This window comes from Aedes albopictus, chromosome 3 (assembly GCF_035046485.1).
Source record: "Aedes albopictus strain Foshan chromosome 3, AalbF5, whole genome shotgun sequence".
NCBI classification, from domain to species: domain Eukaryota; kingdom Metazoa; phylum Arthropoda; class Insecta; order Diptera; family Culicidae; genus Aedes; species Aedes albopictus.
In genome coordinates this window covers 340109346-340135772 of record NC_085138.1, presented here as the reverse complement: position 1 = coordinate 340135772, position 26427 = coordinate 340109346, and the positions used below count along the sequence as shown (strand labels likewise).

Here is a 26427-nt window from a genome sequence, read left to right as displayed (position 1 = left end):
CCCGAATTCGGATTCAGCGGCCCAAAATCCATCGGAGACACATAAGTTTGCTCTTGAGACAAAAAAATGTTGCGCTGTGTTATTCTCCTAAAATTCCTTCGGGGATTTCTCCTGATATTCCTTCTATTAGAGATTTCTTCTGGAATTCCTTCGGGGATTCTTCCTGGAATTCCTTCGAGCATTCCTTCTGGAAGTCCTTCGAGGATTCCTTCTGGAATTCTTCCGGCAATTCTTCCTAGAATTTTCCCCCTGGAACTCCTTCAGAGATTCCTCCTGGATATTTTTCGTTGATTCCTCCTAGAAATGCTTTGGAGATTCTTTTTCAAATTCCCTTGGAAATTCCCACTGGAATTCTCTTTAGGATTCCTGCTAGAAATTCTCTAAGGATTCCTGCTTGAATTTCTTTGGGATTCCTCCCGGTTATTTTTCGTTGATTTCTCCTAGAAATCCTCATGGGATTCCTTCACGAATTTCTTTGGAAATTCCCGCCGTAATTCCTTCGGGGATTCCTAGAGAGCTAGAGCTCTCGAAACATGCTCACTAAGGATGATGTGCTCATCTCAAGCCCATTGGTTCTCTGTGCAATTCCGCTAGCTCTGATCAATCACGGAATAGTAACTACGAAGTATACACTGTACACACATTTTGCCATATCAGCATATTTTTCTTTTAACGAAACCAATTACTTATACATAAATGGAAATAAAAAGCAGTAAAATCTATCAAAGAGTTTTTTTATTTATAAAATATACAACTATGAAAGTGCCACTGAAATCTTACAGAAAAGCAAATACCCAAGAAAGAAAAATAGTGCATACTTTATAACTCTATTTATCCACTTGAATCGCATAATTTTCTTTCGTGCTGCAGGGATCGTGTCGTCCGTTTCCTTGAACAAATAGCGCCGTGCTCCCATGATGCTATCCGCGTAGTACGAAACCAGCCCTTTCGTTATGTAGTTGATGTCGAAGGTCTCTCTGAAATATGATATAATATTTGTTAAAAAAAAAAGCGAGTTGAACTGTCATTTGTACTAAATAGTCTTGCCTGTCCTGGTCCAGCAGTGCCAACTGGAGTCCTCGGAAGTTGGCGGTCTTGAAGACCCATTCGTTATCGGTGAAGTACTTGAGCGAAATAGTTGCATCGAAAATTCTCCGCTGCAGTCGTAACAACCTGAGTAAAAGGTAAGAAAAGACGTTTTTGCGAGGATCCAAAAACATGTTAAAAAAAACCAGAGTTGTAAGCATATTATAAATGATCTGTTTTGCAATACACTTACATCGGTTTGTGTCCACTAAGTTTGATTAGTGCATCCAATACCAACGAAGGCAGAAATTGTAAGAAAAAGAACGCCACGTAGTACACCTCCAAGCAAATGGCATTAACTCCGCCTGGAGCCCACAAAACCTGAGATGTCGGTGTTTTGTAGTACAGCTCTTCACCGTCAGTTACCAAAAAATTATAGGTGGCCGTTTTGCACACGTCGGCAGCACTGTTGTAGATGGGCAGGATGGGCTGGGCGCTGCTACTATTGGCACGCTTCCACGCAGCTATTATAATGGCTTTGATGCTCACGTCCACCGGGATACAGTTGATGTGGTTATCCAGCTTGATGCATCCCGATCGCATCACACCGGTTCCCATACCGACCAGCAGTCCGATTGGGCCGTTGAAGTTATCGATCCACCCGGGCAGGGGTTCTTTTTCTGCGTTGGTAACGATCGAAGGCCGGAAAATGACCAACGGAAGCTCCTGACGGTAGTCGTAGCAAATCTGCTCCGCTAGGCCTTTGGTGAAAGTGTACGTGTTGGGCGAGAAACTGGTCAATCTGAAAAAAAAATATTTTAAAGCTTAAATAACCATCATTCAATAATCAGCAATAAGGTGGCCCACACTTATATGAAAAACAAAAATTTCGAAAAATGCCAAGTCTTACCTCCTAAATCAGTTGTGTTTGACTCCCAGATGCTACGTTTAAAATTTGAGCAAAATCGGTTGAGCCTAAGGGGGCGCTCAAAACGCTTGAAGTTTGTATGGGAAAACTTGGCCAAATGTATGCAGAAATTTTAGGTTTTCGAATTTTGCCGCTAGGTGGCGCTGTATGTGGCGCGTTCAATAATCAAACCCTTTGGTATTATTGTAGGTGACTATATGCCAAACAACTTTGTCGAAGACCGCAAAATGATCCAACGTCTGTGAAAAAAGTTATACCCTAGTTAAAGTGAGGATAAACTTTATTGTTATTTTTCTAATACATGTAAAGCAATAATATCAATAATGAAATCTCAATACTTTGCCTCTCTTTTCCTAGGGTATAACTTTTATCACAGCCGTCGGATCACTTCGCGGTCTTCGACAAAGTTCTTTGGCATATAGTCACCTACAATACCACCAAAGGGTTTGATAACTGAACGCTTACAGCGCCACCTAGCGGCAAAATTCGAAAACTTAAAATTTCTGCGTACATTTGGCCAAATTTTCCCATACAAACTTCAAGCGTTTTGAGCGCCCCCTTAAGCTCAACCGATTTTGCTCAAATATTGAACGTAGCTTCTGAGAGTCCAAAACAACTGATTTAGGAGGTAAGACTTGGCATTTTTCGAAATTTTTGTTTTTCATATAAGTGTGGGCCACCCTAATCAGCAATCATCAATTACACAAGTTTACAAAATAAAACGAAAGTCGTGAACTTCTGTCAACGACCAAAATTTTTAAAGAACAATTTGGCGCTGATTTCGAAACCGACCTTAAAAAAAATTTAAGTAGAACATTTTTTGAGTTTTAGCTCAAGATCGAACTTTACAACTTTTCAAAATATGCAATTTACTTAAATTCAAATATAATGCGTTTTGTTCAACCAATTTTAAATCTTTCCATAAATTAAAAGCTGAATACAATACCATTTGATCATCTGAATACAGGTTTTGCGTCAGATTGATGAAATTCGAGATATTGGCGAGTTTTAGGGACGATGGTAGAATGATGAGCACGATGATGAAATGATGTGTGGCTGTTGTTCCTTTTCCAGTCCGATTGGGGATCGTCCATTATGGGTTGCCGTTCGCCGATATCCAATTATCCGAGTTCGTTTGAGCTATGAGAGCTCAAGTGCAGCCGCTCTCGGGGGGAAGAGCAACTGACAAAGTGCCGGGGCTGGGATCGAACCCATGACCATCCGCTTATGAAGCGAACGTGTAGCCACTGCACCACGGGCCCCGGCCAATATATTAATGTATTGTTGTAATTCTCACAGAACACTGAAATGTACACTAATAATAGTAAATATGTAGGTTATACCGAAGACGGCTAATAACAAGACAGACATCTACCCTCTTGCTCCATATATTCTGGGAACTTCAAGCACACTATCCCAACTTATATTTATTGTGAATGTAAACGTCAACAAAGCGTCCTCAATACGGTTTGATACTGAGTTACTGTGTTGTACATATAGACGGTAGCTTCTATGTAAGCCCAATACCAATGAATCTGGTGAACTAAATCCAGCAGCTTCTATGCCACCTCTTTTCTCGGCTCCTATGTAACCACTAACTGAATAACATTTTGAGAAGGCGCTTTTTCAGCCTTTTCTTACTTGATATTTGATGGGCTACAACTCGTAGCGGTGAGTCTACGCCGAATGAAATATCCACCTTCACTGGCCTCGGTCCTGGGCCAATCGCTTCCAGTCGCCCTGAACGTTTAGAGTCCTTAGGTCCTCCTCAACTGCAAAAAGCCAACATGTGCGCGGCCTTCCTCGAAGCCGACGACCCCTTCCTGGTTCTCTGCTGAATATAATTTTAGCTTGTCGTACCTCCGGCATACGAGCTACGTGTCCAGCCCACCGCAGCCTGCCGTGTTGTATTCGCTTCACTATATTCATCTCTTTATATACCTGGTACTAAGGATATGCGGTATGGGATTTTTTCAAAGCGATACGAAACGAAACGGTATGTGTATTTTTTGATGCGATGCGGTACGAAACGAAACGAAATACAAAAATGTTTCGTGAGATCGATACGAAATCAGAATTCACTCGGTATTTTTCGAAACGAAACGAAATTTTCGTGAAAATTCCGCGGAATTTTGCAATGGTATCTATTTTGTGCAAATTTGCATTTTTTTTTCTACCGGTCAGTGGCGTCAATGGTGTTTCCCTTACGACTCTCATCCTAAATCATTTGGGCATGGGGACCAGTTCACTTGAAACTTTGTACGTGTCTAGATATTGTACACATCTCACTGCATACGAACAATTAAGTCGATTGGTTCAAAGTTGACTGTGTTAGCGCGCCCTTAGTAAGACCTCCTACCCAAATTGTCCCAGATCCTATTTTTTTACTATTTTAAACCACAGATATTAAAAATTACATTATTAAATTATTATCCTAACAAGATTGATCCAACAACTTTATAAATACGTTGCATCATTGCGATGATGTTATAAAATTCCCGAACTTCAAAGAGGCCACCATCTTCAAACCAAACGGTACCTCTACTAGAGGTGTAGTGCAAAGAAATCAATTGCTTCAATGAGTAAAATTAAGAAAAAAAAAATGCTACGTTTCACTTAATATCCATATATTCAATGTTCAGACACCGAAAGTGTTATAGCACCCCAAACGAAAAATGGTTAGCCAGAATTTTTCCCTGAAGGAGACTCTAATACGAGTCGAAATGTTGGGAAAATCTAAAATTTTCGTTTTAATTCCCCAACCTGCAGCGCCGAAACCGAAATCTCTATAAGATGCTCTCATTTAGATGTTCCGCCAGGGCTGGTAATCATGTTTCATCAAAATTTACTAAAAAAAATACATGTAAATTGTTTCTATTTTCAACCATGAAAGTTTTATCTAATAAAACTATTCATATGCGCCATTTCTCTAAAAAATATATTTAACTAGCTGTCCCCGGCAAACTTTGTCTTGCCTACTGTGTTTTTTTGATGTTTCAAGTCCTTAGCCAAGCCCAAATCCCCGTTCAAAATGTATGAAAACCCGATTTCCAAAGGCTCTCAATTTTCCCAAGTTTTTTTGCCTCATAAACCTTCCTTGGGTGAAAACTAACAGAACAAAACTTAGACGACCCAAATCGGACTATCCATTCGCAAGTTATGAACGGTCCCACGTATGCCACTGCATTTTTATATATGTAGATTTGAAAAAAATATTTTTTTTTTCAAAAATTGCTTTAGCGGAACCTTTAAACCAGTGATTCCCGAAGTGGGCGAAATCGCCCCCTTGGGGGCGAAAATCAGGCCCAGGGGGGGCGAAAATTTTAGAAATCAAAATTGGGGGGCGAAAATACGATTATTTCAATGATTGGAAAACAGCAAAAGTATTGAATTACAAGTCGAGAATGTGAACTGAATCATAAAAACTCCCTGGCATTCAAGCTTACAGTTCAAGTTTGGTCTAGGATAATAAAAAAAATGCTGTGACTATTAAAAATAAGCATCGACTTAATTTTACAAAATTATTGGTATTTATTTGGACTCTTTGGCAAAATTGCTAGACAATAGTGCTACACGTATTCCTGAAGGGTTTGTGTGATTCTGGAAATCTGTATCAAAAAATATTTGGAAACTCCTATAATGAACATTCGTGAATCGTGATTAGTTTTTGTCAAAATTATGAAAAGAGCATTTTTTTCTCGCGAATTGATGAGAAAAATTGCGTTTCCACTCGTAGACAGACTTATTTATAGTGGAAATTCCAGCAAAAACATGAATATCAGGCAAAAACATGAATATCAGACGAATTTCCGAACACTTTTCTGATGAAATTCGTATCACAGTGTTTTCAAACAACTATGTTTGAAAATATTTCCAAACTTTACTGAAGTTAATTTGAAAACATTCCACAAATACTGCGTAAAATTCCATTCAAATCTAGTTATGAAAGCTGCATATTAACTTATTTGACAATTTATTTAAACACAGAAAGCATTCAAATTTATACAAAGTTCATTGACTACATTTGAAAATACACCGATATTTATTATTATTATTTTTCTTTATTACATATCAAGATTTTCAGCCCTCGGCAACACAGCGATATTTTTCTGAGTTGCACTGTTTTCACATAACATATGTTTGTAATTGTTTTCAAATTCTCCACCAGTCTTTTTTGACTACTTGTGACCAAACATTGACTCTCAGTTGTTGAAAAAGTCCTTTTAAGAACAATGATTAAACATCTGGTTGGGAATATCGAATGTTTATATGTGTTCACAGTTCGTTCTATTTTGATTAATTAATGTTCAATTTTGATTATTCAATGTTGAATTAACAACGGTTTGAGAAATGCCTAAACACGATTTCAATATTTTTGTTTATTTAATTTAAAATTCACTATTTTTTTTTCAAATGCGGAAAATCAACGCATTTACAAAACTATTTAATGAAAATGAGAGTGACATAGATTTAGATACACTGAATGGCACTGCTAGATTTACCACAGTAGCGCTTTTGAAGGCTTTACTGCCGTGAATCGCAAGTCAGTCCCATCTGTAAAAAGTAGGCATTGAGAAAATGGACTATGATGTTTCAAAAGTCGATTTCTATGTGAAATTTCTAAAAAACGCCATGAATTGAACACTTCTGCTATCTTTATGAAACTTTCACAAATCGTTTCAAACGTGAAAACGTTACTACGAAAAATATAAAACTGGCTAAAACAGAGTTCGGTTTTGTACTACAGGGTACACAAGTTCCTAATGGGACTAGCTTGCGGTTACTTTTCATTGTGGGACAATCTGACTTGGTGTTGTTTTTCGATTTTACTGAAATATATAGTTTATTTTTATTTACGCAGATACGAAGAAAGATCGAAAACTGCCATTGACCCAATTGCAGATGGGATTGACTTGCGCTTTACGGCAGTTTAGATAAGCACAGTTTCAGCCTTCTACTATAGAAAAAATAAAATCTCACCTAGGGGGGCGAAAATATTTTTTTGAAACTCTAAGGGGGCGATACCTCTTAAAAGTTTGGGAAACATTGCTTTAAACGATTTTTTTTAGAAAATCGAAATGTTCTACAAAAATGCTTCAAATATACGTATATTTCATTTAAGAGTTGAGTACCTTGACTTTTCGAACATCGACTTTTTTTGGGACAGCCTAGTGTGTGTTCAACCTTCAGTCTTTCGATTCGGGACTTTAGGTCCCAAAATAATCCAGCTTATAGGGTGTCCCAGAAAGTATGGGCACAACTTTGCAGCTCTGCCATTTGGGAATGGATGCTTAAGGAGAAACTTCAGAGAATACAAACATGGCTGCCACAATGGCCGACTTGGTCCCCTACTCACGTTTTCAAGAGCACCAATCTTGAAAATTCGTAAACAAATGCTCTCGATTTGTAAAAGCTGCCTCTTTTAGCAAGTGAGCAAAGCCAGGAAAAACAAGTGCGGCTTGGCTCGATGCTTTGTTCGTCAGATTTGTGCCTCTAAAGTTTGCATGAAAAATTGCAATGGGATTTCTTGATGTTTCACCTTAAACAAACTTTATTTTCACACATATCCTGCCTTAATATGTCAACATCAAATGTCAATCATTAAAATTTGCATTTCACACTTCGTTTGAATGCGGTAGAACATTTCCTTAAAGACCTTTTAAAGCATCTGCACAAATTGCTATATTTTTCAATAACATCGCTTAACAAATTGTTATCCACGCATGAAATTAAGCTCGATAAAAATTTCAAAAAATATCCGTGTATTTCTACATGCGTATCTATTATACAACCCTAAGTTCGAATTGAAAACATATACTTTTGAACCTGAAATCAATATTTTTGAAACCCCGTTTTTCTAATAGTTGAAAACAAGCTTCTGAATATATATCACAACATGCAGAAAATTACATTTTAATTTCACTATTAGTTCAATAAACGCTCCAGCTTTATGAAGTGTAGATTGAATTGTTTTTATTCTTGTCAAAACATGTTTTAAAAGCCGAATGTCTGTGGGTATGTCTAATCCAGCAATAGAAAAGGCGAATTTTTCAGTTTTCTCAAAATTATGATTTGCCTGTACGCACAATCAAACATATTTGTATAAAAAAATTCAATCAACCATCTGAGGAAACATGTTTTCAAATGTATCATGTGAAAAAAAAATCGAAAAAAATGTTTCGAATTTGGATATTTGACAAAACCGTAAAAAATTAGTTTGTGCAGAAGTTTTAAAAGATGTTTTTCCATTTTAATCATTCCGCATATAGAAACCATTTTTCATGTATAAACTCTTCACAGGTATCAATTAAAATACTCTGAATAATAATACAAAAATATAAAAATTGTTGTTTGTTAAGAAAATGATTGTATTTTCGCTCTACAAAGTTGTGCCCATATTTTCTGGGTCACCCTAAAGGAGTTATTTTGCTAAACTAGATGAAAAGAAAAACATTTTTTTTTTCATAACTACGCATAATTTAAAAAAAAAAATGCTCACTAATCCAGAGTTTGTTGGCGAAAAACTTGATTAAATCCAGCTAACAAACGTCTTTTTACCGAATTAAATAGGGGTATTCACTTAACAGCGTAAACTGTTGGTTAATGATTACCCTGATTAAACTTCGCGATCACCAAAGCAATCTTTGATTATTTCATTCGCAATTTCATGGAATGCCAGGAATCACTGAAGAACTTTCTTGAGCGGATCCCTAACACATAATTGGACTCGACGCAGCAACTTAAACTGTTTATTGAGTTTCCTGAGTGTAAAAGTTGGCTGGACACAGCGGAGTTATCTTTTGTCGTGCTCATCTTACCTTTTGGCATTTTCAAATCATACCTCAAAGTCTTTAAGAAAATTCGTCAAAAAACATTGGCATGAACTCCTGCAGATACACTTAAAATTTTTTAAGAATACCGCTACTCCAAAAAAAATAAGATTTCAATTTCCTTTAAAAATGAAAAATAATGTATTGAACGGAAATTATTTGAGTGACTCCATTTGAGGTTCCTTGCTTTAAAAGTGAATCTCTTTCGAGAACTATTTTGAAAGGGTTTAACTAGAACCTTTTCCATGGAACAAACCGAATGTGTTTTAATCGATTTCTCCTGGGATTTCCAATATTTTTTTATAGAGATATATCCTGAGACGAAGGCGATATTTATGAGCGTCAAATCGCCTTCGACGATTTTTTTGAATTGGCCCGTCAGGAGACCAAATGGAGAGATGGAGAGATGGGTAGATGGTTGCACTCCATCATTCCACAGGTGTCGAAGAAGCCATGGTTCAAAGGGTTGGACTTGAGCCGCGATTTCATTCGTGTAATGTGTCGGTTGATGTCCAACCACTATTTGTTGAACGCACATACCTTCCGTGTCGGGCTCTCAGAAAGCAATCTCTGTGTCTGTTTGTCTGTGTGTGTCTGGCTTACCAGGATAACATGTCGTGTGGGGATGCAATGAGTATCGTGAGGTCAGATCTGAGCTGCATGAAATTCTCCGGGTCCGAGGAAAATAACAGAAACGTGTTAGAGAAGTGTTGGCAGGACTTGATTTGGAATACATTAACCTGATTTACCAGTTTTTGAAACGTGTTGATGTCAGAGTTTGATGTAGTACGTTCCTTGTTTTCGTTGTCCGCCTTTTGGTTTTGTTGTTCGCCCCTGTCTGTCGTCACCTCCCTTCCGTTTGTCCTCTTCTTGTCGTTGTCTACCGATAAAGTCCTTTCTTTTTGGTTCCATTACAGATATGGACAATTGTCCCATCTATGTTTTAGTATAAGTTAGCAAATAATTCAGTTTTAAGCCCATAAATCCCTCCTTCCCAATTTTATTTTATTTTTTTTTCAATCCTTAATCTCGAAACAGCCTCGAGTACTTCGGCTTCCCAAACTAACATAGTTTTAAGGCAGTAATAAATTGTAAAATGTAAAGCCATTGTAAAAACAAAAGATTTCGGCTCAGTTATGCCCATGTGGCGCCCGAGCCTTCCAAATAAACGAATAAGTAAAAAAAATATATCCTGAGAGAGCTTCCATGATTTCTTAAAACTTTTGCTAGTATATTCTACATCATATATCATCTAATCCTGTTATTCTCCATTACTCTGCCAAAAATTCTTATCGGGAATCTGAAGAGAAGATTTTTTTTTAATTTTTTGGTTACATTTGGTTTCATCAGGAATTTTAACCAAAATATTATTTATGGTCCCGCGTTGAAAGCATCCTCCCAAGTAACACACTTGTCACAGAAAAGTCAGGGCGGTACAAGTTTTTGTTGCACAGAAGTCACTGTGACTTATTTCTAGAAAGTAAGATTTGTAAGAAGCAAGTCACAGTTACTCCTGCGCCACCGTGACTCTTCTGTGACAAGTGTGTTACTTCGCTTGGCTTTCGAAAAATGTCTTTATTGTAGGTCCTAGATAAGAGGTATATTCGAGATTTGTTTTGTCTTTACTATAGAGACTTTCAGCCTGGCACTGATTTGTTTCTCTATATTCAAATTGATTTTATAACACTTTTCAGTAACTTGAGATCTTAGATAGATGATATGGACATTAACACTATGGATTTGTATTCGAAATTTATTAGACATTCCGCGGAATTCCGTTAAATTTCGTCAAATTATATTTTTTGAAGGCGAAATTTTTAGAATTTGACGAAACGAAACGAAATTCAAAATCATAAATTTCGCCTAGTTGAATTCCGTGGAATTCCGCGGAATTTCGTTTCGAGGTGTATTTGGCGAAATATTTCGGTATACCGCATACCCTTACCTGGTACAATTCGTAGTTAATGCGACGCCGCCAGATACCGTCCTCCAGTTTACCGCCGAGTATTGTTCGCAGCACTTTACGTTCGAAGACTCCAAAGGCTCTCCGATCAACTTCTTTAAACGTCCACGTTTCATGACCGTATAAAGCGAACTGGAGAATCAGAGACTTGTACAACGCGAGTTTTGTCTTCGTTTGCAGCCTGCGGAACCTCAGCTGGTTTCGCAGACCGAAAAAGGTCCGATTTGCAGCCGCAGTCCGCTTTTTCACCTCGCGGGTAACATCATTATCGCACGTCACTAGAGTACCAAGATAAACAAATACATCCAAAACTTCAAATTTTTCCCCACCTAGCACCACTTCGTCACCACTACCACGGCCGGACCGACGTTGAACACCAGCAATCATGTACTTAGTCTTTGTGGTGTTGATCGTAAGTCCAATCCTCGCTGTCTCCCTCTTAAAAGGTACGAACAAAAGATATTATATACAGGGGATGTCCAAAATGTTTGGGATACTCAACATTTTTTCTCCCACAAAAAAATCATCATTCTGTTACTTTTCAAAGAGTGTATCAAAAAATCTCAAATTTTGACTGTTTTTCAACCTATTATATGTGCATCATTGGTACAAATTTGGGCTCGATTGATTCATTTTTCGCGAAGTTAGAACCGTTCACATAAAACACTATTTTTTAGACAACTATTTTTTGAACTGTCATATCTCGGAAACCAGTGAACCGAATTGAAAGAATTTTTTAACGTTTATCAACAATATATTGATACTTAATACGTAAAATGTAATATTTTCTCACGGCGAATTAAGTTATACCGGGTTAAATTTTTACCCATATAGAGGAAGATAAGTAAAATTTGCAATACCACACAAAAATTATTAAATGTGTTCATCCTTCAATCTAAATAAGCTCTAATATATCTGATTAGAGGTAATTTGAGAACACAAGTGTAAAATCTTTGGATATCAACACTAAAATTTATTGACATTGATGTAAAAAAATACATTTTTTCGAGAAAAATCCAAAAAGTGTCAATCCATGATAACTTTTTTCAACGTTTAAAAAGTACCTATGTTTTAATAGTTTGTGAAGCATTTACATATTGTTAGTGTACGTTCAAAATTTCATTCAATTCGGTTCACTGGTTTCCGAGATATAACACCTCAAAAATGAGTTTTCTAAAAAAGGTGTTTTACCCGAACGGTTCTAATTTTGCGAAATATTAATCAATTAAGCCCAAATTTATACCAATGATGCACATATAATAGGTTGACCAACAGTCAAAATTTGAGATTTTTTGATGCGCTCTATGAAAAGTTATAGCATGTTGACCTTTTTTGTGAGAGAAAAAAAGTTGCCTATCCCAAACATTTTGGCCATCCCCTGTATATGTACTATAGTACAAGATACAGATTGTCGCTCTTGTCGCTGTCCGCAACATCCCTGGCCACATCTGTCAAACGATTTTTTTACACACTGAGGCAAAAATACTTAGGATTTTAATAAGTCGCAACTTATGACCAGACGATTTTCATGTTTCATTACTCGCTTATTGATTTCATAGTTGTCGCGAACGCGTTCCATATCAAGTTCCATATCTATAACTTAAGATTCACATAAGCGACATGGTTGTGAAAAAGCCATAATTATTGTATGTTGCTTTCATAACAAAACGCGCTGCCAACTTCCAGTCGGCATTTCTGAATCGTCGCAACGAATCAAGCACCACCTCTGCTGCTGTTTGTGTTAGTGAGATCGCAGAAACGTCAGACTCCCGCCTGCTGATTGGCTGCGATGACTCTGGCGACGGTTTCATCCCGCGACGGATTCAAATCGTCGCGTTCGATAAGGGGGGAAACCGTCAATAAAATCTATGAAAATCTTTACATTGAGGGTATGGATTCCAGCATGCTGCGTCTTAGACAAACAAGCACTACTCACAGATCAGTTTTCGGAGCTGTCAATCAAATTGATTTTATTTAAGTGCCCATGAATTCTCCCAAATCAACAACAACGATGGAATTATACGTAAGTAAAATGATCGATTCCTCTTAATTGATCTAGCGTTAATCGTAAAAGTGACAAGAAGCACCCAAGCAGCACCTGCAACATCATCCAAAATGTGGTTTTCTATGGTTTGGTCCAAAAGAGTTGCAATAAAAGCGCACGCAACTTCCATGTTGTCAGTTGAGTTGCATTTAAACTCCGAATATCGTTAAGTTGCAGCTTTGTTTCATAGGAATTACAAATAACATAGTATTTAACATCAATTTATGGAGGCGGAGCTTACATATTCCTCACAAGTGGCAATACAGTCAGCTTGCATTAAATGTGCTATGTAACACACATGAAACATCTTACTCTGGTTTGTTTGTTCAGATTAGGTTCCAAATGTGTTGCGGAAAACTTGCGCGTTTTTTCTTTTTGACAGCTTTCTAACTTGTGGCAAAGACGGTACAATGAAGTAACTCGTAACTTCAGTAGCTTTTATGGTGCATTGAGCAGCAAATCTTTCACAGAGCTTCTGGTGTAGTGTGTAAGGTGAGTGGTTAATACTCCAGGTGTCCATGGTTCGAGTCTCTCTAAATATATTTTTTTCATTTTTGTATCATTCCCCCAAGCTCAAGTTGCACAACGATTTAAAATTTGCGCTTTTTGCGTTTCAAAGAAGAAGCAATTGTGTTCTGTTGTCCTTAATTAGAACAGTGAATAAATTGCACTGATGTTGCTGGTACTGGCTTTGAAACAAGTCGTGTTGCTTGGGCAAGTTTGTGACATTGTATGGTAAAAACAAATAATGCAAATTTGCATTGGGTAATTCTCGCTGAGACCGGCCCACTATTTACACCTTGTCTTCAAAAATGTTTGAGGTGCCGATTTTCTGAAAGTCCTAGCCTAAAAAGTAAGAAAAATGCATTTGGTTTCTCAAATTGATGGACCCCCCGTTAGTTAGAGCCACAACAATTTTTGCAGACCCCTCGATTTTGGTCAAATGGTGGCTCACTTAAACCGTTATAACTCGAAAGTTTCTCCAACAACCACCTTAAAACGAATTGCTGTTGAAAAGAGGAAAGATAGAGCTACTATTTACAATAATAAAAAGTTGGGTCGGCCATATTGAATCTGGCCGCCATCTTGGATTTTTATACCAAAACATTTTTTTGGCAACCACCGATTTTAAAAATTTTTGCATCAATTGAAAGCTGGGAAATTTATTCATAACATATCAAAAAATTAGAGATGTCATTTGAGCGATTCCAAGCAACAGCATCAAAATTAAGGAAAATTTTTAATTCATGATTTTCTATTGAACTGAAACTTTGCACAGTTTTTCAGTTCCATCTAAATCGCCATTTTTCGATATCAAATTTTTATTTAGAGCCACGACTAACTTTTCAAAAGGGTGTATGTGAAAATGGTTCAAAAATATGCACAGCAAAAACGGATTGTTCGATTGTTATGAATTTTTCAGCAAAGTTAGATAGCTAAATGGTGATTTCTAAGAAAATATACACTGTAAAAAAAATCTATTTTATCATTGAAAAACATAATTTTTGTCACAAAAACTCAAATATCTCAAAACCCTATCTTTTTACCAACTTGAATTTTTTAGGGAAAACGGTCCATTGTATTAGCAATCTACCATAAAAATTTGGTGATGGTAAACTAATAAACAAAAAAGTTATAACATTTCAAAAATTTCACAATTTTTACATTTAGTAAAAAAAAATTTCTGTGTAAATTATTTCGGCCGGGAATCGCGATTTGATGCTGATTTTATTGTTCAGCAAAGTTAGATAACTAAATGGCGATTCCTAAGAAAATATACACTGTGAAAAAAATCTTTTTTAACATTAAAAAATATCATTTTTGTCACAAAAACTCAAATATCTCAAAACCCTATCTTTTTACCAACGTAATTTTTTAGAGAAAACGGTCCATTGTATTAGCAATCTACCATGAAAATAAACAAAAAAGTTATGACAATTCAAACATTTCACAATTTTCACATTTAGTAATAATTTTTTTTAGTGTAAATTATTTCGGCCGGAAATTGAAGTTTGATGCTGATTTTATTGTTAATGGCCTTGCGTGAGTAAAACAAGTTGTTTTTATTATATATTATATATACATATAATATAATATACTATGTACCGTAATGTTCCGATTTTATCACGCCCTCCGCGCATTAGTCGTTTATTCATTAATTTGCTGTTACATTTGAGGACAAGTGTTTTCCCTCTTCTTCAAGATGAATGTTGAAAGCGTGTTTTGCAACGTTAAAAATATTGAAATGGGTATAGATGTTGAAGAATATTACAGGGCATTTTTGAAAAGGGGCGTAATTAAATTGTTTAAACAGATGTCGCTGATGGCAATTTCTCAGTTGTTGTCGTTTTCGAACTTCCTGCGCCCTGCTTTACCGATGATATACAGATGGCTCGTTGTCAAATTCTAGACGGCAGGACGTGCAAATGCGTAATTTTGTACACAATGTGGACATTTGGGCATAACCAGTCTCTTTCAGTTTATCTATGGTGCTTTCGGTGAGATTTCGTAACTCTTTTGAACATTTTTTTCATCAAACGGTCTACAAGAGAGCGTTGAGTTGAAGACCTTTGAGAAAGCGACTGTTCATCTTGTTCGTTAGATTATAATAAACAAAATCACTTATTAATTTTAACTTACTTGTTTGGTGTTGGTGGCTGAAGAAAAAAAAATACTATACAATTTTTAATATTCATAGCGGTAGTATTTTTTTGTTTTTTTCGTGAGCATTGTCAGGTATGTATACAGACAAACAAACGTAACACTGGCGAAATTTTCATTGACCACGCCTTCAACGATCATTTTGAATCTTGGTTGTGGCTTTCATAACAAGAAGAGCGCCCATCGTTTTTCTTTGCGTTTGACGTTTCACACTAGCGCCTTCTGATGACGATATTGCACAACGCAGTGTTTCGTGAAACATTTCCACCAGGTGGTGATAGTGTGAACTGGGCGATGAATTTTCACTAAAATTGTTCTAGGCGTTTCGTCTGTTTGTCTGTGGTATGTACCTCTTATGCATTTGTTGTTGTTGAAGTTACTCGCATTCTTCCGATCATAAAGTCTGTTCTCTACACACTTAATTTTGATTACCGAGTTCGGTAATTTTTTGACGAGATTAAAACTGCTGAGCACCGAACTCGTTCAGCAAAAATGCATTGTTTACCTTTTCCATACGATTTTGACAGTTGTTTTACTGAGCCTCAGTAAAATCGATTACCGAAACTACCGAGATCGTACTGCTGTTATAATCTCGTCAAAAAAGTACCGAACAGGCAATTCAGAAATAAGTGTCTAAGAGGGATTTTTTTTGCGGATAAACTAGACGTATACGCGTATAAAAAAATTTTTATTATACAGCTTTTGTCTTAAAAATAAATTCAATTCCATTTTTCTTATAATCAACAGCTTTTCAACACTATCAAGGGATTTTTTCACCAGTCACGTACAATAAAAAGTATGACAATCTCAATATTTTTGATCACAACACTGGATCGCGTCTAAGTTTCAAATAGATACTATAGTAATTACGAATAATCAAACTAAAGTATCATGAAAACAACTTGTTTAATTCAGGCGGTAGCCTTTACAATAAAATCAGCATCAAAATATAATTCTCGAAATAATTTACACAGAAAAAAATTTTTTTTTGTTACTAAATGTAAAAATTGTGAAATGTTTGAAATGTCATAACTTTTTTGTTTATCAGTTTACCATCACCAAAATTTTATGGTAGATAGCTGATATAATGGGCCATTTCCCCTAAAAAATTGAAGTTGGTAAAAAGATAGGGTTTTGAGATATTTGAGTTTTTGTGACAAATATCATATTTTTTCAAAGTAGAAAAAGAAATTTTTTACAGTGTATATTTTCTAAGGAATCATCATTTAGTTATCTAACTTTGCAGAAAAATTTATAACAATCGAACAATCCGTTTTTGCTGTACAGCTTTTAGAATATTTTAGAACTATTTTCGCATACACCCTTTTGAAAAGTTAGTCGTGAGTGAATATGAAGGTTTAATATCAAAAAATGGCGATTTATATGAAATTGAAAAACTGTGCAAAGTTTCAGATATTTTTGAAATGGTCGCTCAGGATCGACTGACATGACTCCGTGGAATTCCTCATTTTCTTCTTTCAAAAGTTATCTGCAGTATTGTAAATCAAGTAACGTTGTCTCCATACATTTCCATGAGCACCGGCAACGACATGAAACAGCATCCGAGTTTACGCCTGCATGTATACACAAAGGCGCGTGCCGCAAAATTTGGCTAAATCGGAGGTTCGTTTCCGTTTTTGACTGTTTCTCAATGATACGGGCATTGTTTTATATTTTTTTTAGTGTTTTAAAAAGTTTAAACCTTCAGCTTTCCATTAGTGGGTTCAGAATTTAAATTCGTGTTCGTAAACACTGCGAAATAACGCTGCATTTATATAAACGGCCGGCACCGGGCCCAGTGCGCAAAAGTGGCATGATTTACAAAACGACAGATAACTTTTGAAAGAAGAAAAAGACATCTCTAATTTTTTATATGTTATGTATAAATGTCTCAGCTTTCAATTGATGCAAAAATTTTGAAAATCGGTGGTTGCCCTCATGGTGAAAAAAATGTTTTGGTGTAAAAATCCAAGATGGCGGCGAAAATCAATATGGCCGACCCAACTTTTTATTATTGTAAATAGTAGCTCTATCTTTCCTCTTTTCAACAACAATTCGTTTTGAGGTGGTTGTTGGAGAAACTTTCGAGTTATAACGGTTTAAGTGAGCCACCATTTGACCAAAATCGAGGAGTCTGCAAAAATTGTTGTGGCTCTAACTAACGGCGGGTCCATCAATTTGAGTAACCAAAGGCATTTTTCTTACATTTTAGGCGAGGGCTTTCAGAAAATCGGCACCTTAAACATTTTTGAAGACAAGGTGTAAATAGTGGGCCGGTCTCAGCGAGAGTTACCCATTATTAAATGTAAGAACATTTTACTTACGCGGTAATTCAAGACAAACGACATGAATTGGAGCAGAATTATTTCATCAAAAAATCCACAATATATGAATACGAATATCATTTTGCGTACGACATGACATTCATAATTACTAATATTGATTTCTATAAGTTTCAGTAGTGGATTTCAATAAGAGCAAACATACGATAGTTATAGTTTTGATTCAATGATATCTCTAAGCAAAACTTATGATTTTGGTAAGTGACTGGACATAAAATTTTCTCTCAATTAATCATAAGTGAAATTTATGGCTTTCAACAATAATCGTAGTGTCACCAAATCTTAAGGGGATCTTATGTTCTTCCTGAGTTTATTGTCTCAGTGCACGATCTGCTGCTGGCGATGGAAGGCTAACATGTAAAAACGTCTGATATAGAATAGTTCAATCTCCATACTAAGTGACTAAATCTTATGAAATTTGAATACTAAAATTGGTGCTTCAAATAATCTGAACCGAATATAAACCATGGATTTTTTTTTTATTTATTTGATTGTTCATCCACAATTCAATGAAAAATTAGCTTATTTAGTTTTATGAAACTTGAAATCCATCTGTGCGAAAAAGTATGTTAGGGTATAAACAAATATTGAGATAGAAACATTGAGAGGCAAATCAGAGACACTATAGGGATCAAAATGCAAATCGTGCTGATTTTCGTCGATGATCAGCATAATCGGTGTAGTGATTTCGAGAGATCCACATTCAGATTTGACAGATATGTACCTGATATGTTGTGGCGCCGGAACAATGGTTACACTAGCGACAATCTTTATCTTGTACTATAATATCTTTTGTACGAACGCCTCTTCCACGGCCCGACGGTCGATTCCCTTTTCACAGTTGATAAATAATAGTTATACATACGGCATCCTCAAAATAATCGATTAATTATAATAAGAATTATCGACACCGCGACGCAATACACGTGGAACTGTAACTATCGCTTTTAAAATTGAATAATTCAACTACTTGCCGCTGCTTGGAATCGAACTCCCGATCTCCGTATCCACTAATAACGATGATGTTCTCGCTGTCACACTGCTATATATAAATAGCATAGAAAAAAGCCCGTTTTGTTTTACTTCAGACAAGGCTTTATAAGGCCGGGGCCCGTGGCGTAGTTGGTCACACGTTCACTTCATATGCGGATGGTCATGGGTTTGATTCCCAGCTCCGGCACTGCAATTTTTCGTCAGTTGCTTTTCCCCCGAGAGCAACTGACACTGACCCTCTTGTGAGCTCCATGGCTCAAACGGAACCGGATACCTGGATATCCCGCTTGAAGTTTGTTTTTAGAATAATGTTTACACCCGACCAGCCGTGTTGGTATACCTACAGTTTCTTTATTACAGCTTCTAGCTGTAATGATATCGAATAACGGTCTTCAAAGCGCTGCTGGTTATTGATTTTTGAAAACCGAGTTTGGTAGCTGTATGGTGCTTGTTTTGCAGCCGTGTATTAGCTTATGGTTTATACTAGCTTCCCTTTTATTCAGCGTTGACTGCTTCAATTCGATTGTTACACAACAGAAAGCAAATGACTGAAGCTTATAGCGCTGAAAATGTTAGTTGGGATCGCCACGAACGACTCCAGGGAACAACATTATGAATAAGTGTGCGTGAGATGCTACATCTTCCGTGTATGCATTTGCATGTACACGCGCAAAATCATGTTTTAATGTTCCTGTGAATCGTTGAGGGCGTTTCAACCTTGTCGCCTGCGACAGGGTGAGAACTGTCCGTCTTGTTATTAGCCGTCTTCGGTTATACCCTAGACGAGATGTAATACCATAATGCTCAAGTTTATAATGCTAGAGCAGAACCCGTAGCTTTCGGAAAAGTAAGCCCAGTTGCTTGGGTTCTTCTTCTTTTCTTCTTCTTCTTTTTCTCTTTGGCACACGACCAAAATGGGACGAATCAAAAGCTTCTCAGCTTTTTTTTCAAGAAATTCAAGGAATTTTCCTTTTAAAAAGCTTCTGAACTGATAGGGAATCGAACCCATCATCCTCAAGGTGTCAGGTTTTGTTTTTCCAATCCGCCCTAAAACACAAGCAGTGAAAAGGAGCCAAGAAAAGCATACAATCGGAGTTAAAGGGAACGTCCCCACAGCGATGAAATTGAGCTTGCGATATTGGAAACACAGTACGTAGAACTGTCGACTTCATCAGGACTCAGGAGTACATGCACATACTCGCTAATATGTATACTAAAGCACTGCATGTTCTGAATCGTAGCGCTGCGGAAGGTGTGTTGGACAGAATCTACGGTGCGAGCATTTAAAGGTAATCATACCATCTACCGGAGTTGCAGCAACATACGTGAGCTGGGAACAGCTTTTATCGTGATTGGCGACATTCTGATGCGCGTGAAAAAACATGGCCATACGTAGCACCTTCTTCCAACACAGCCTTCCTTATCGTTACACCTGGACATCACCACAGCAGATAGAATCGCAAATCGACCACGTTCAAATTGACGTACGGCACTTCTCCGGCATTATCGACGCCAGGGCCTATCGTGGCGCTAACATCGACTCCAACGCAGCATACGCGCAAAATCTAGAAGCAGCGTTGCCAGATGATGTGGCCCCTCAAGAGGACTGCTGGAGAACAGTAAAAGCAGCCATCAACAACGCAGCCGAGAGCACCAAAGGCTGCATAGACTGAACGAAACTTAACACTAGATAACGGACATGACACACATTACGAGCGCCAGTGGATACGAGAAAGAAACATTTCTTGCGGACAGTTTCATCACTCAGTTTCGGGATTCGAACCCTCACCCTCTGGTATGGTACGGTTATACGCTTGGTGACGCTAACCGTACGGCCACGAGGCTCCACATTTATACAGCAAGGGCGATAATGCTACAGGAACCCGGCAAAACGTGGAATGTCACCAACAGAAGCGGAAGCAGCAGACCCGCCTCTTTCGGGGGTAAAAGGGCCGCCTGGACGAAGCGGAGTGCGAGGAAATTGAACTGCTGGCTGTGCCATTCTACGAGAAGCTCAACGCATCCCGCAACGGCTTCGTGCCGCGAGCCGAAATATGCAGGGATAAGGACGGAGGCCTTTTGATGGACGGACGTGAAGTGATCGAAAAGTGGAAGCAGCACTTCGACGAACACCTGAATGGCGTCAAGACGTAGACACTGCAATGGAGGAAACGACTAGGATACACTGCACCAGCTCAAAACCAACAAAGCAGCTAGTAAGGATGGTATCGCAGCTGAAATCATTCATAAAGATGGGTCCAGAAAAGTTGGTCACCTGTCTGCACCGCTTGATAGTTAGGATCTGGGAAACCGAACAGCTACCGGAGGAGTAGAAGGAAGAGGTAATCTGCCCCATTCACAAGAAAGGCTTTTTTTTAGAATGTGAGAACTTCAGAGCGGTCACTATTTTGAATGCTACCTACAAATTGCTATCCCAGATCATCTTCCGTCGTCTGTCACCTCAAACAAATGAGTTCGTGGAAATTTATCAAGCTGGCTTCATCGACGGCCGGTCGACAACGAACCAGATCTTCACCGTACGGCAAATCCTCCAGAAATGCCGTGAATATCAGGTCCCAACGCATCACCTGTTCATCGACTTCAAAGCGGCATACGACAGAATCGACCGCGCAGAGCTATGGAAAATCATGGACGAGAATGAGATTGATCAAAGCGACAATGGACGGTGTAAGAAGCTGCATAAGGGTTTCAGGCGATCTGTCTAGTTCGTTTAAATCTCACCGAGGACTGCGACAAGGGGATGGACTCCCAGACTGCTGTTCAACATCGCCCTGGAAGCTGTTATGCGATGAGCCGGGATTAACGGCCGAGGCACGATTTCCACGAAATCCGGCCAATTTGTCTGTTTTGCGGATGACATGCATATTATTGCTAGAATATTTGGAACGGTGGCAGAACTGTAGGGGGGGTGGGGGTAAGACGGACATGTTTAGGAAACACTCTATTTTGACAGTGTAAACAATGCGATAATTAAAATTTTATCTCCATACTAAGGACTGTTCAATTTATAAAACGGACAACTTGCTTGTGCGATATCTTTTTTATTTTTCAATAAAATCACTATCAGTTTTTTGCATAACTTTCTATAGCTATTCTCAAATGTAGGAAAAATATAACATTAAGCAAATTGTAATTTATTGTGCAAGTGAAGCGGTTTTCGTAAAACATCAAGAAAAACCCATTTCTCAAAATTCGACATAACTTTCCACATACTTACCCAAGCAACACACATGTTATATAATAGTTACGACAGCGCAAGTTTTGGTTGTATAGAAGTTTATTTTACGTTATTTCAACACAATGTTAGAATTACGTCAAATAAACTTATATACAACCAAAACTTGCGCTGTCGTAACTATATTATAACATGTGTGTTGCTTGGGTAACATGCCCATTTTCATGAAGTTTTTAATGTATTGGAATCTTATACTATTCTACTAAAGGTAAAACTCAATAGTTGTTCAGTAATAATGCACCAAGCAGTCTTCAGCTTGTTATAGTGAATTGACTTGTTTTCATAGAAATTATTAAAATAAATTTATTCAAGTCCTGTGTTGCGATAGCACAACGGATTCGTCTAAAAATTTGTCCAGAGTAGTAGAATATTGCTCTCTGAATGATACAGAAGAAAAATTTACTCTAAATTAAATTCTTCATCAAAAATTTAATCCCTAAAGATGGTCATAGTAAAAAAATGCAATTTATTGCTTCATTGCCGCAGATTTTCCGACTCTAGCTAAACTTGTTATTATTTATTTTCAACAAAATTGGTCCTACGTTATTACATACATTTATTTGTTCCACATCATTAAGACAAGACATAATCAACAATAGTACGCCACAATACTCGGTTTGTGGCTGCCGCTCTCCATCCTCGGTCACGCCCAATGCTCGCCAAGTCACGCTCCACCTGGTCCGCCCATCGTGCTCTCTGCGCTCCACGCCTTCTTGTGCCAACCGGATCCGTTGCAAACACCAGCTTTGCAGGGTTGTTGTCCGGCATTCTTGCAACATGCCCTGCCCACCGTATCCTTCCGGCTTTGGCCACCTTCTGGATGCTGGGTTCGCCGTAAAGTGCAGCGAGCTCGTGGTTCATCCTTCTCCGCCACACACCGTTCTCCTGCACACCGCCGAAGATCGTTCTTAGCACGCGTCGCTCGAAAACTCCGAGTGCTTGTAGGTCCTCCTCGAGCATGGTCCATGTCTCGTGCCCGTAGAGGATTACCGGTCTTATTAACGTTTTGTACATGGTGCATTTGGTGCGTGGGTGAATCTTTTTCGACCGCAGTTTCTTCTGGAGCCCGTAGTAGGCCCGACTTCCGCTGATGATGCGCCTCCGAATTTCACGGCTCACGTTGTTGTCAGCCGTCAGTAAGGATCCAAGGTAGACGAATTCCTCCACCACCTCGAAAGTATCCCCGTCTATCGTAACATTACTACCCAGACGGATCCGGTCGTGTTCGGTTCCGCCTACCAGCATGTACTTTGTTTTTGAGGCATTCACCACCAGTCCGACCTTTGCTGCTTCGCGTTTCAGGCGGGTGTACAGTTCTGCCACCGTTCCAAATGTTCTAGCGATAATGTCCATGTCGTCCGCAAAGCACACAAATTGACCGGATTTTGTGAAAATCGTTCCCCGGCTGTTGAGCCCGGCTCGTCGCATCACACCTTCCAGCGCGATGTTGAAGAGCAGTCTGGGAGTCCATCCCCTTGTCGCAGTCCCCGGCGAGATACGAATGAACTGGATAGTTCACCCGAAACCCTTACGCAGTTTTGCACACCGTCCATCGTTGCTTTAATCAGTCTAGTCAGCTTCCCAGGAAAGCCGTTTTCGTCCATGATTCTCCATAGCTCTGCGCGGTCGATACTATCGTATGCCGCTTTGAAGTCGATGAACAGGTGGTGCGTTGGGACCTGGTATTCACGGCATTTCTGGAGGATTTGCCGTACGGTAAAGATCTGGTCCGTTGTCGACCGGCCGTCGATGAAGCCGGCTTGATAACTTCCCACGAACTCATTTGTTTTAGGTGACAGACGACGGAAGATGATCTGGGATAGCACTTTGTAGGCAGCATTCAAAATAGTGATCGCCCTGAAGTTCTCACATTCCAAATGGTCGCCTTTCTTGTGAATGGGGCAGATTACCCCTTCCTTCCACTCCTCCGGTAGCTGTTCGGTTTCCCAGATCCGGACTATCAGCCGATGCAGACAGGTGGCCAACTTTTCTGGGCCCATCTTGATGAGTTCAGCTGCGATACCATCCTTACCAGCTGCTTTGTTGGTTTTGAGCTGGTGAATGGCATCCTTAACTTCCCTCAGCGTGGGAGTTGGTTCATTTCCGTCCTCCGCTGCACTGGCGTCGTCGTTCCTTCCGTTGCCGTGGGCTCCCGTGCCTACGTTCTCCACGCCGTTCAGGTGCTGATCGAAGTGCTGCTTCCACCTTTCGATCACCTCACGTCCGTCCGTCAAGAGGCCTCCGTCTTTATCCCTGCATATTTCGGCTCGCGGCACGAAGCCGTTGCGGGATGCGTTGAGTTTCTGATAGAAATTCCGTGTTTCTTGGGAACGGCACAGCAGTTCCATTTCTTCACACTCCGCTTCTTCCAGGCGGCGCTTTTTCTCCCGAAAGAGGCGGGTCTGCTGTTTCCGCTTCTGTTTGTAACGTTCCACGTTCTGTCGAGTCCCTTGCTGCTGGTCCTACGTTATTGTACACCTTATTTAATTATAATCGGATGTAAAGTTTTTATTTCCACCATCATTGTTATGCAAAATTTGCATTAGGCTGCATTGTTATTTGGAACAACCTTTACAGAACGAAACTGATTGGATTACTGTACTTGTAATGGCGCACAGTAACTAAACCAGCAATGCTATTAAGAAGCAGTTTTCTGCATTTAAAACCAGATTATTCCTACTTTCGACTGGATGCATACAAAAATTGTTTGTTTAATATTTTCATGCCCTTTTTGCTTTACAATTGAATTGTATTCAAAAAATCGAATCTCACTTGAGACTTGAATATCTCAATAATAAATTTTCCAATTGAGTTTAAATTTCGCCAGAATGTTCATTACTCATGCTGCTGCAGCGTAGCACACACTTTTCCGATATTCAAAAGGATATACCATATGTGAACAGTAATTTTATACATATTTTCAATTTTCAGCAATCGAAAAAGCCACCTTATTTAACACTTGACCGATTTTCTATAAAATGAAACTATTTTTATTCGATTCAAAAATTATTACTATAATCAATGATGATGTACTGAACAACGAAGCAAGGGTGGTTAAATTTGGACCACGCGTTTTGTTTTTATAGCCTTCTAAAGTTGTCCGTTTTTTAAATTGAACAGTCCTTATATACTTCAACTAAGGTACTTTGCAGTCTGCAAGCCGGTTTTGCAATAAAATTTGATTTTCCATGACTTTTGAGATAATTAAAAAGTGATCTCCAAATGTATGTTTTTCAACAGTGTGGGTAAGACGGACCGGTAGGGTGGGTAAGATGGACACGTTTGGAAATTTAGCTAATACGCCTCGAATTGTGTTGAATAATGTTTGTGGCCGTTTGTATTCGGTAGATCAATCATAGCAGAATCTAAATTTGGCCTTAAATCTCTTAGCGAAACGTGTTTTTGCAAATTAAAATCTATTTTGTAAATTGGAAACCTCCACAGACTGATAAACGCCTAACAGTATGCAATGCTCTGGTAATTTTACAAAGTTCAAACTGTTCCAACAACAAAAATTCTAATATATTTAATTTTTGAACAAAAAATCAATATGAAATGCTTTTTACGGCTTCCACAATCATTTTTGTACTCCAGAGATTTCAATCTGTGAACAATGTGTGGGTCCTAATGTATTTCTTACGGCACTATCAAAGTAACCCTAACACTGTCCGTCTTACCTACACTCAAGGCGGACCGTCTTACCCCCAAACAACGCAAAATATTCATTCCACCACCGTTATTTATAATCCATGAAATTTACCTGAATTTCGTTGTGCATAGGACGGAACAGTTTAAAACTACTGGGAAACCCAAAATTAAATGCAAAAACTTAGCAATTTAATGTTAAAAAGCTTATTTATTGCCGCCTCAAAATTAGATCCCAGCACAAAAGCGTGTAGCCTGGTAAATGATTGATTATTTTTTGCACTTTTGACATATGTATTCTCTCATGGAGTGGTTCAATAATCATCAACTGATAAGAAGATATAGTTAATCGTAAAAGAAAGTCAAATTTCAGCTCTTAAGTGGCAGAGCTAGTCAGTGGTCCGTCTTACCCCCACCCCCCTTCACCCGTCTTAAAAGTGAAGCAGCAAAAGTTGGACTCACGGTGAACGCTTCGAAAACGAAGTACACGATGGCAGGCGGAACCACGAACGACAGGGCAAGCCTAGGCAAATACTAAGAATAAGACTCTGTCCACATTACGTGAATGTGTGAATGAATTGCGTGAATAAAGAATTGCGTCAACAACGAACCAAGTAGAGGATATTGGATGACCTTCGCCCAAGACCGACGAAGACGCTGGGATAATTGTCGGTGTAGCCGTCAAGGTTGAAAGTGTCAGAGTATCCAGTCTAGAAACTTCCAGCACGTGTAATATTAA

The 26427-nt window shown here is 38.5% G+C and overlaps 1 protein-coding gene across 1 annotated transcript in view; it reads right to left on the bottom strand.

Moving 5' to 3' along the window:
* Positions 1 to 717: 717 nt before the first annotated feature.
* The window catches only part of LOC109412777 (fatty acyl-CoA reductase wat-like), a 26619-nt gene continuing 909 nt past the window's right edge, over positions 718 to 26427 (bottom strand). Inside the window, exons 2-5 of the mRNA XM_062855347.1 lie at positions 21530 to 21650; positions 1280 to 1828; positions 1048 to 1173; positions 718 to 977 (exon numbers count right to left, since the gene is read on the bottom strand). Of these exons, the coding sequence (XP_062711331.1) occupies positions 755 to 977; positions 1048 to 1173; positions 1280 to 1828; positions 21530 to 21650 (1019 nt within the window). The 3' untranslated portion in view covers positions 718 to 754. The remainder of the gene's footprint in view (positions 978 to 1047; positions 1174 to 1279; positions 1829 to 21529; positions 21651 to 26427) is intronic.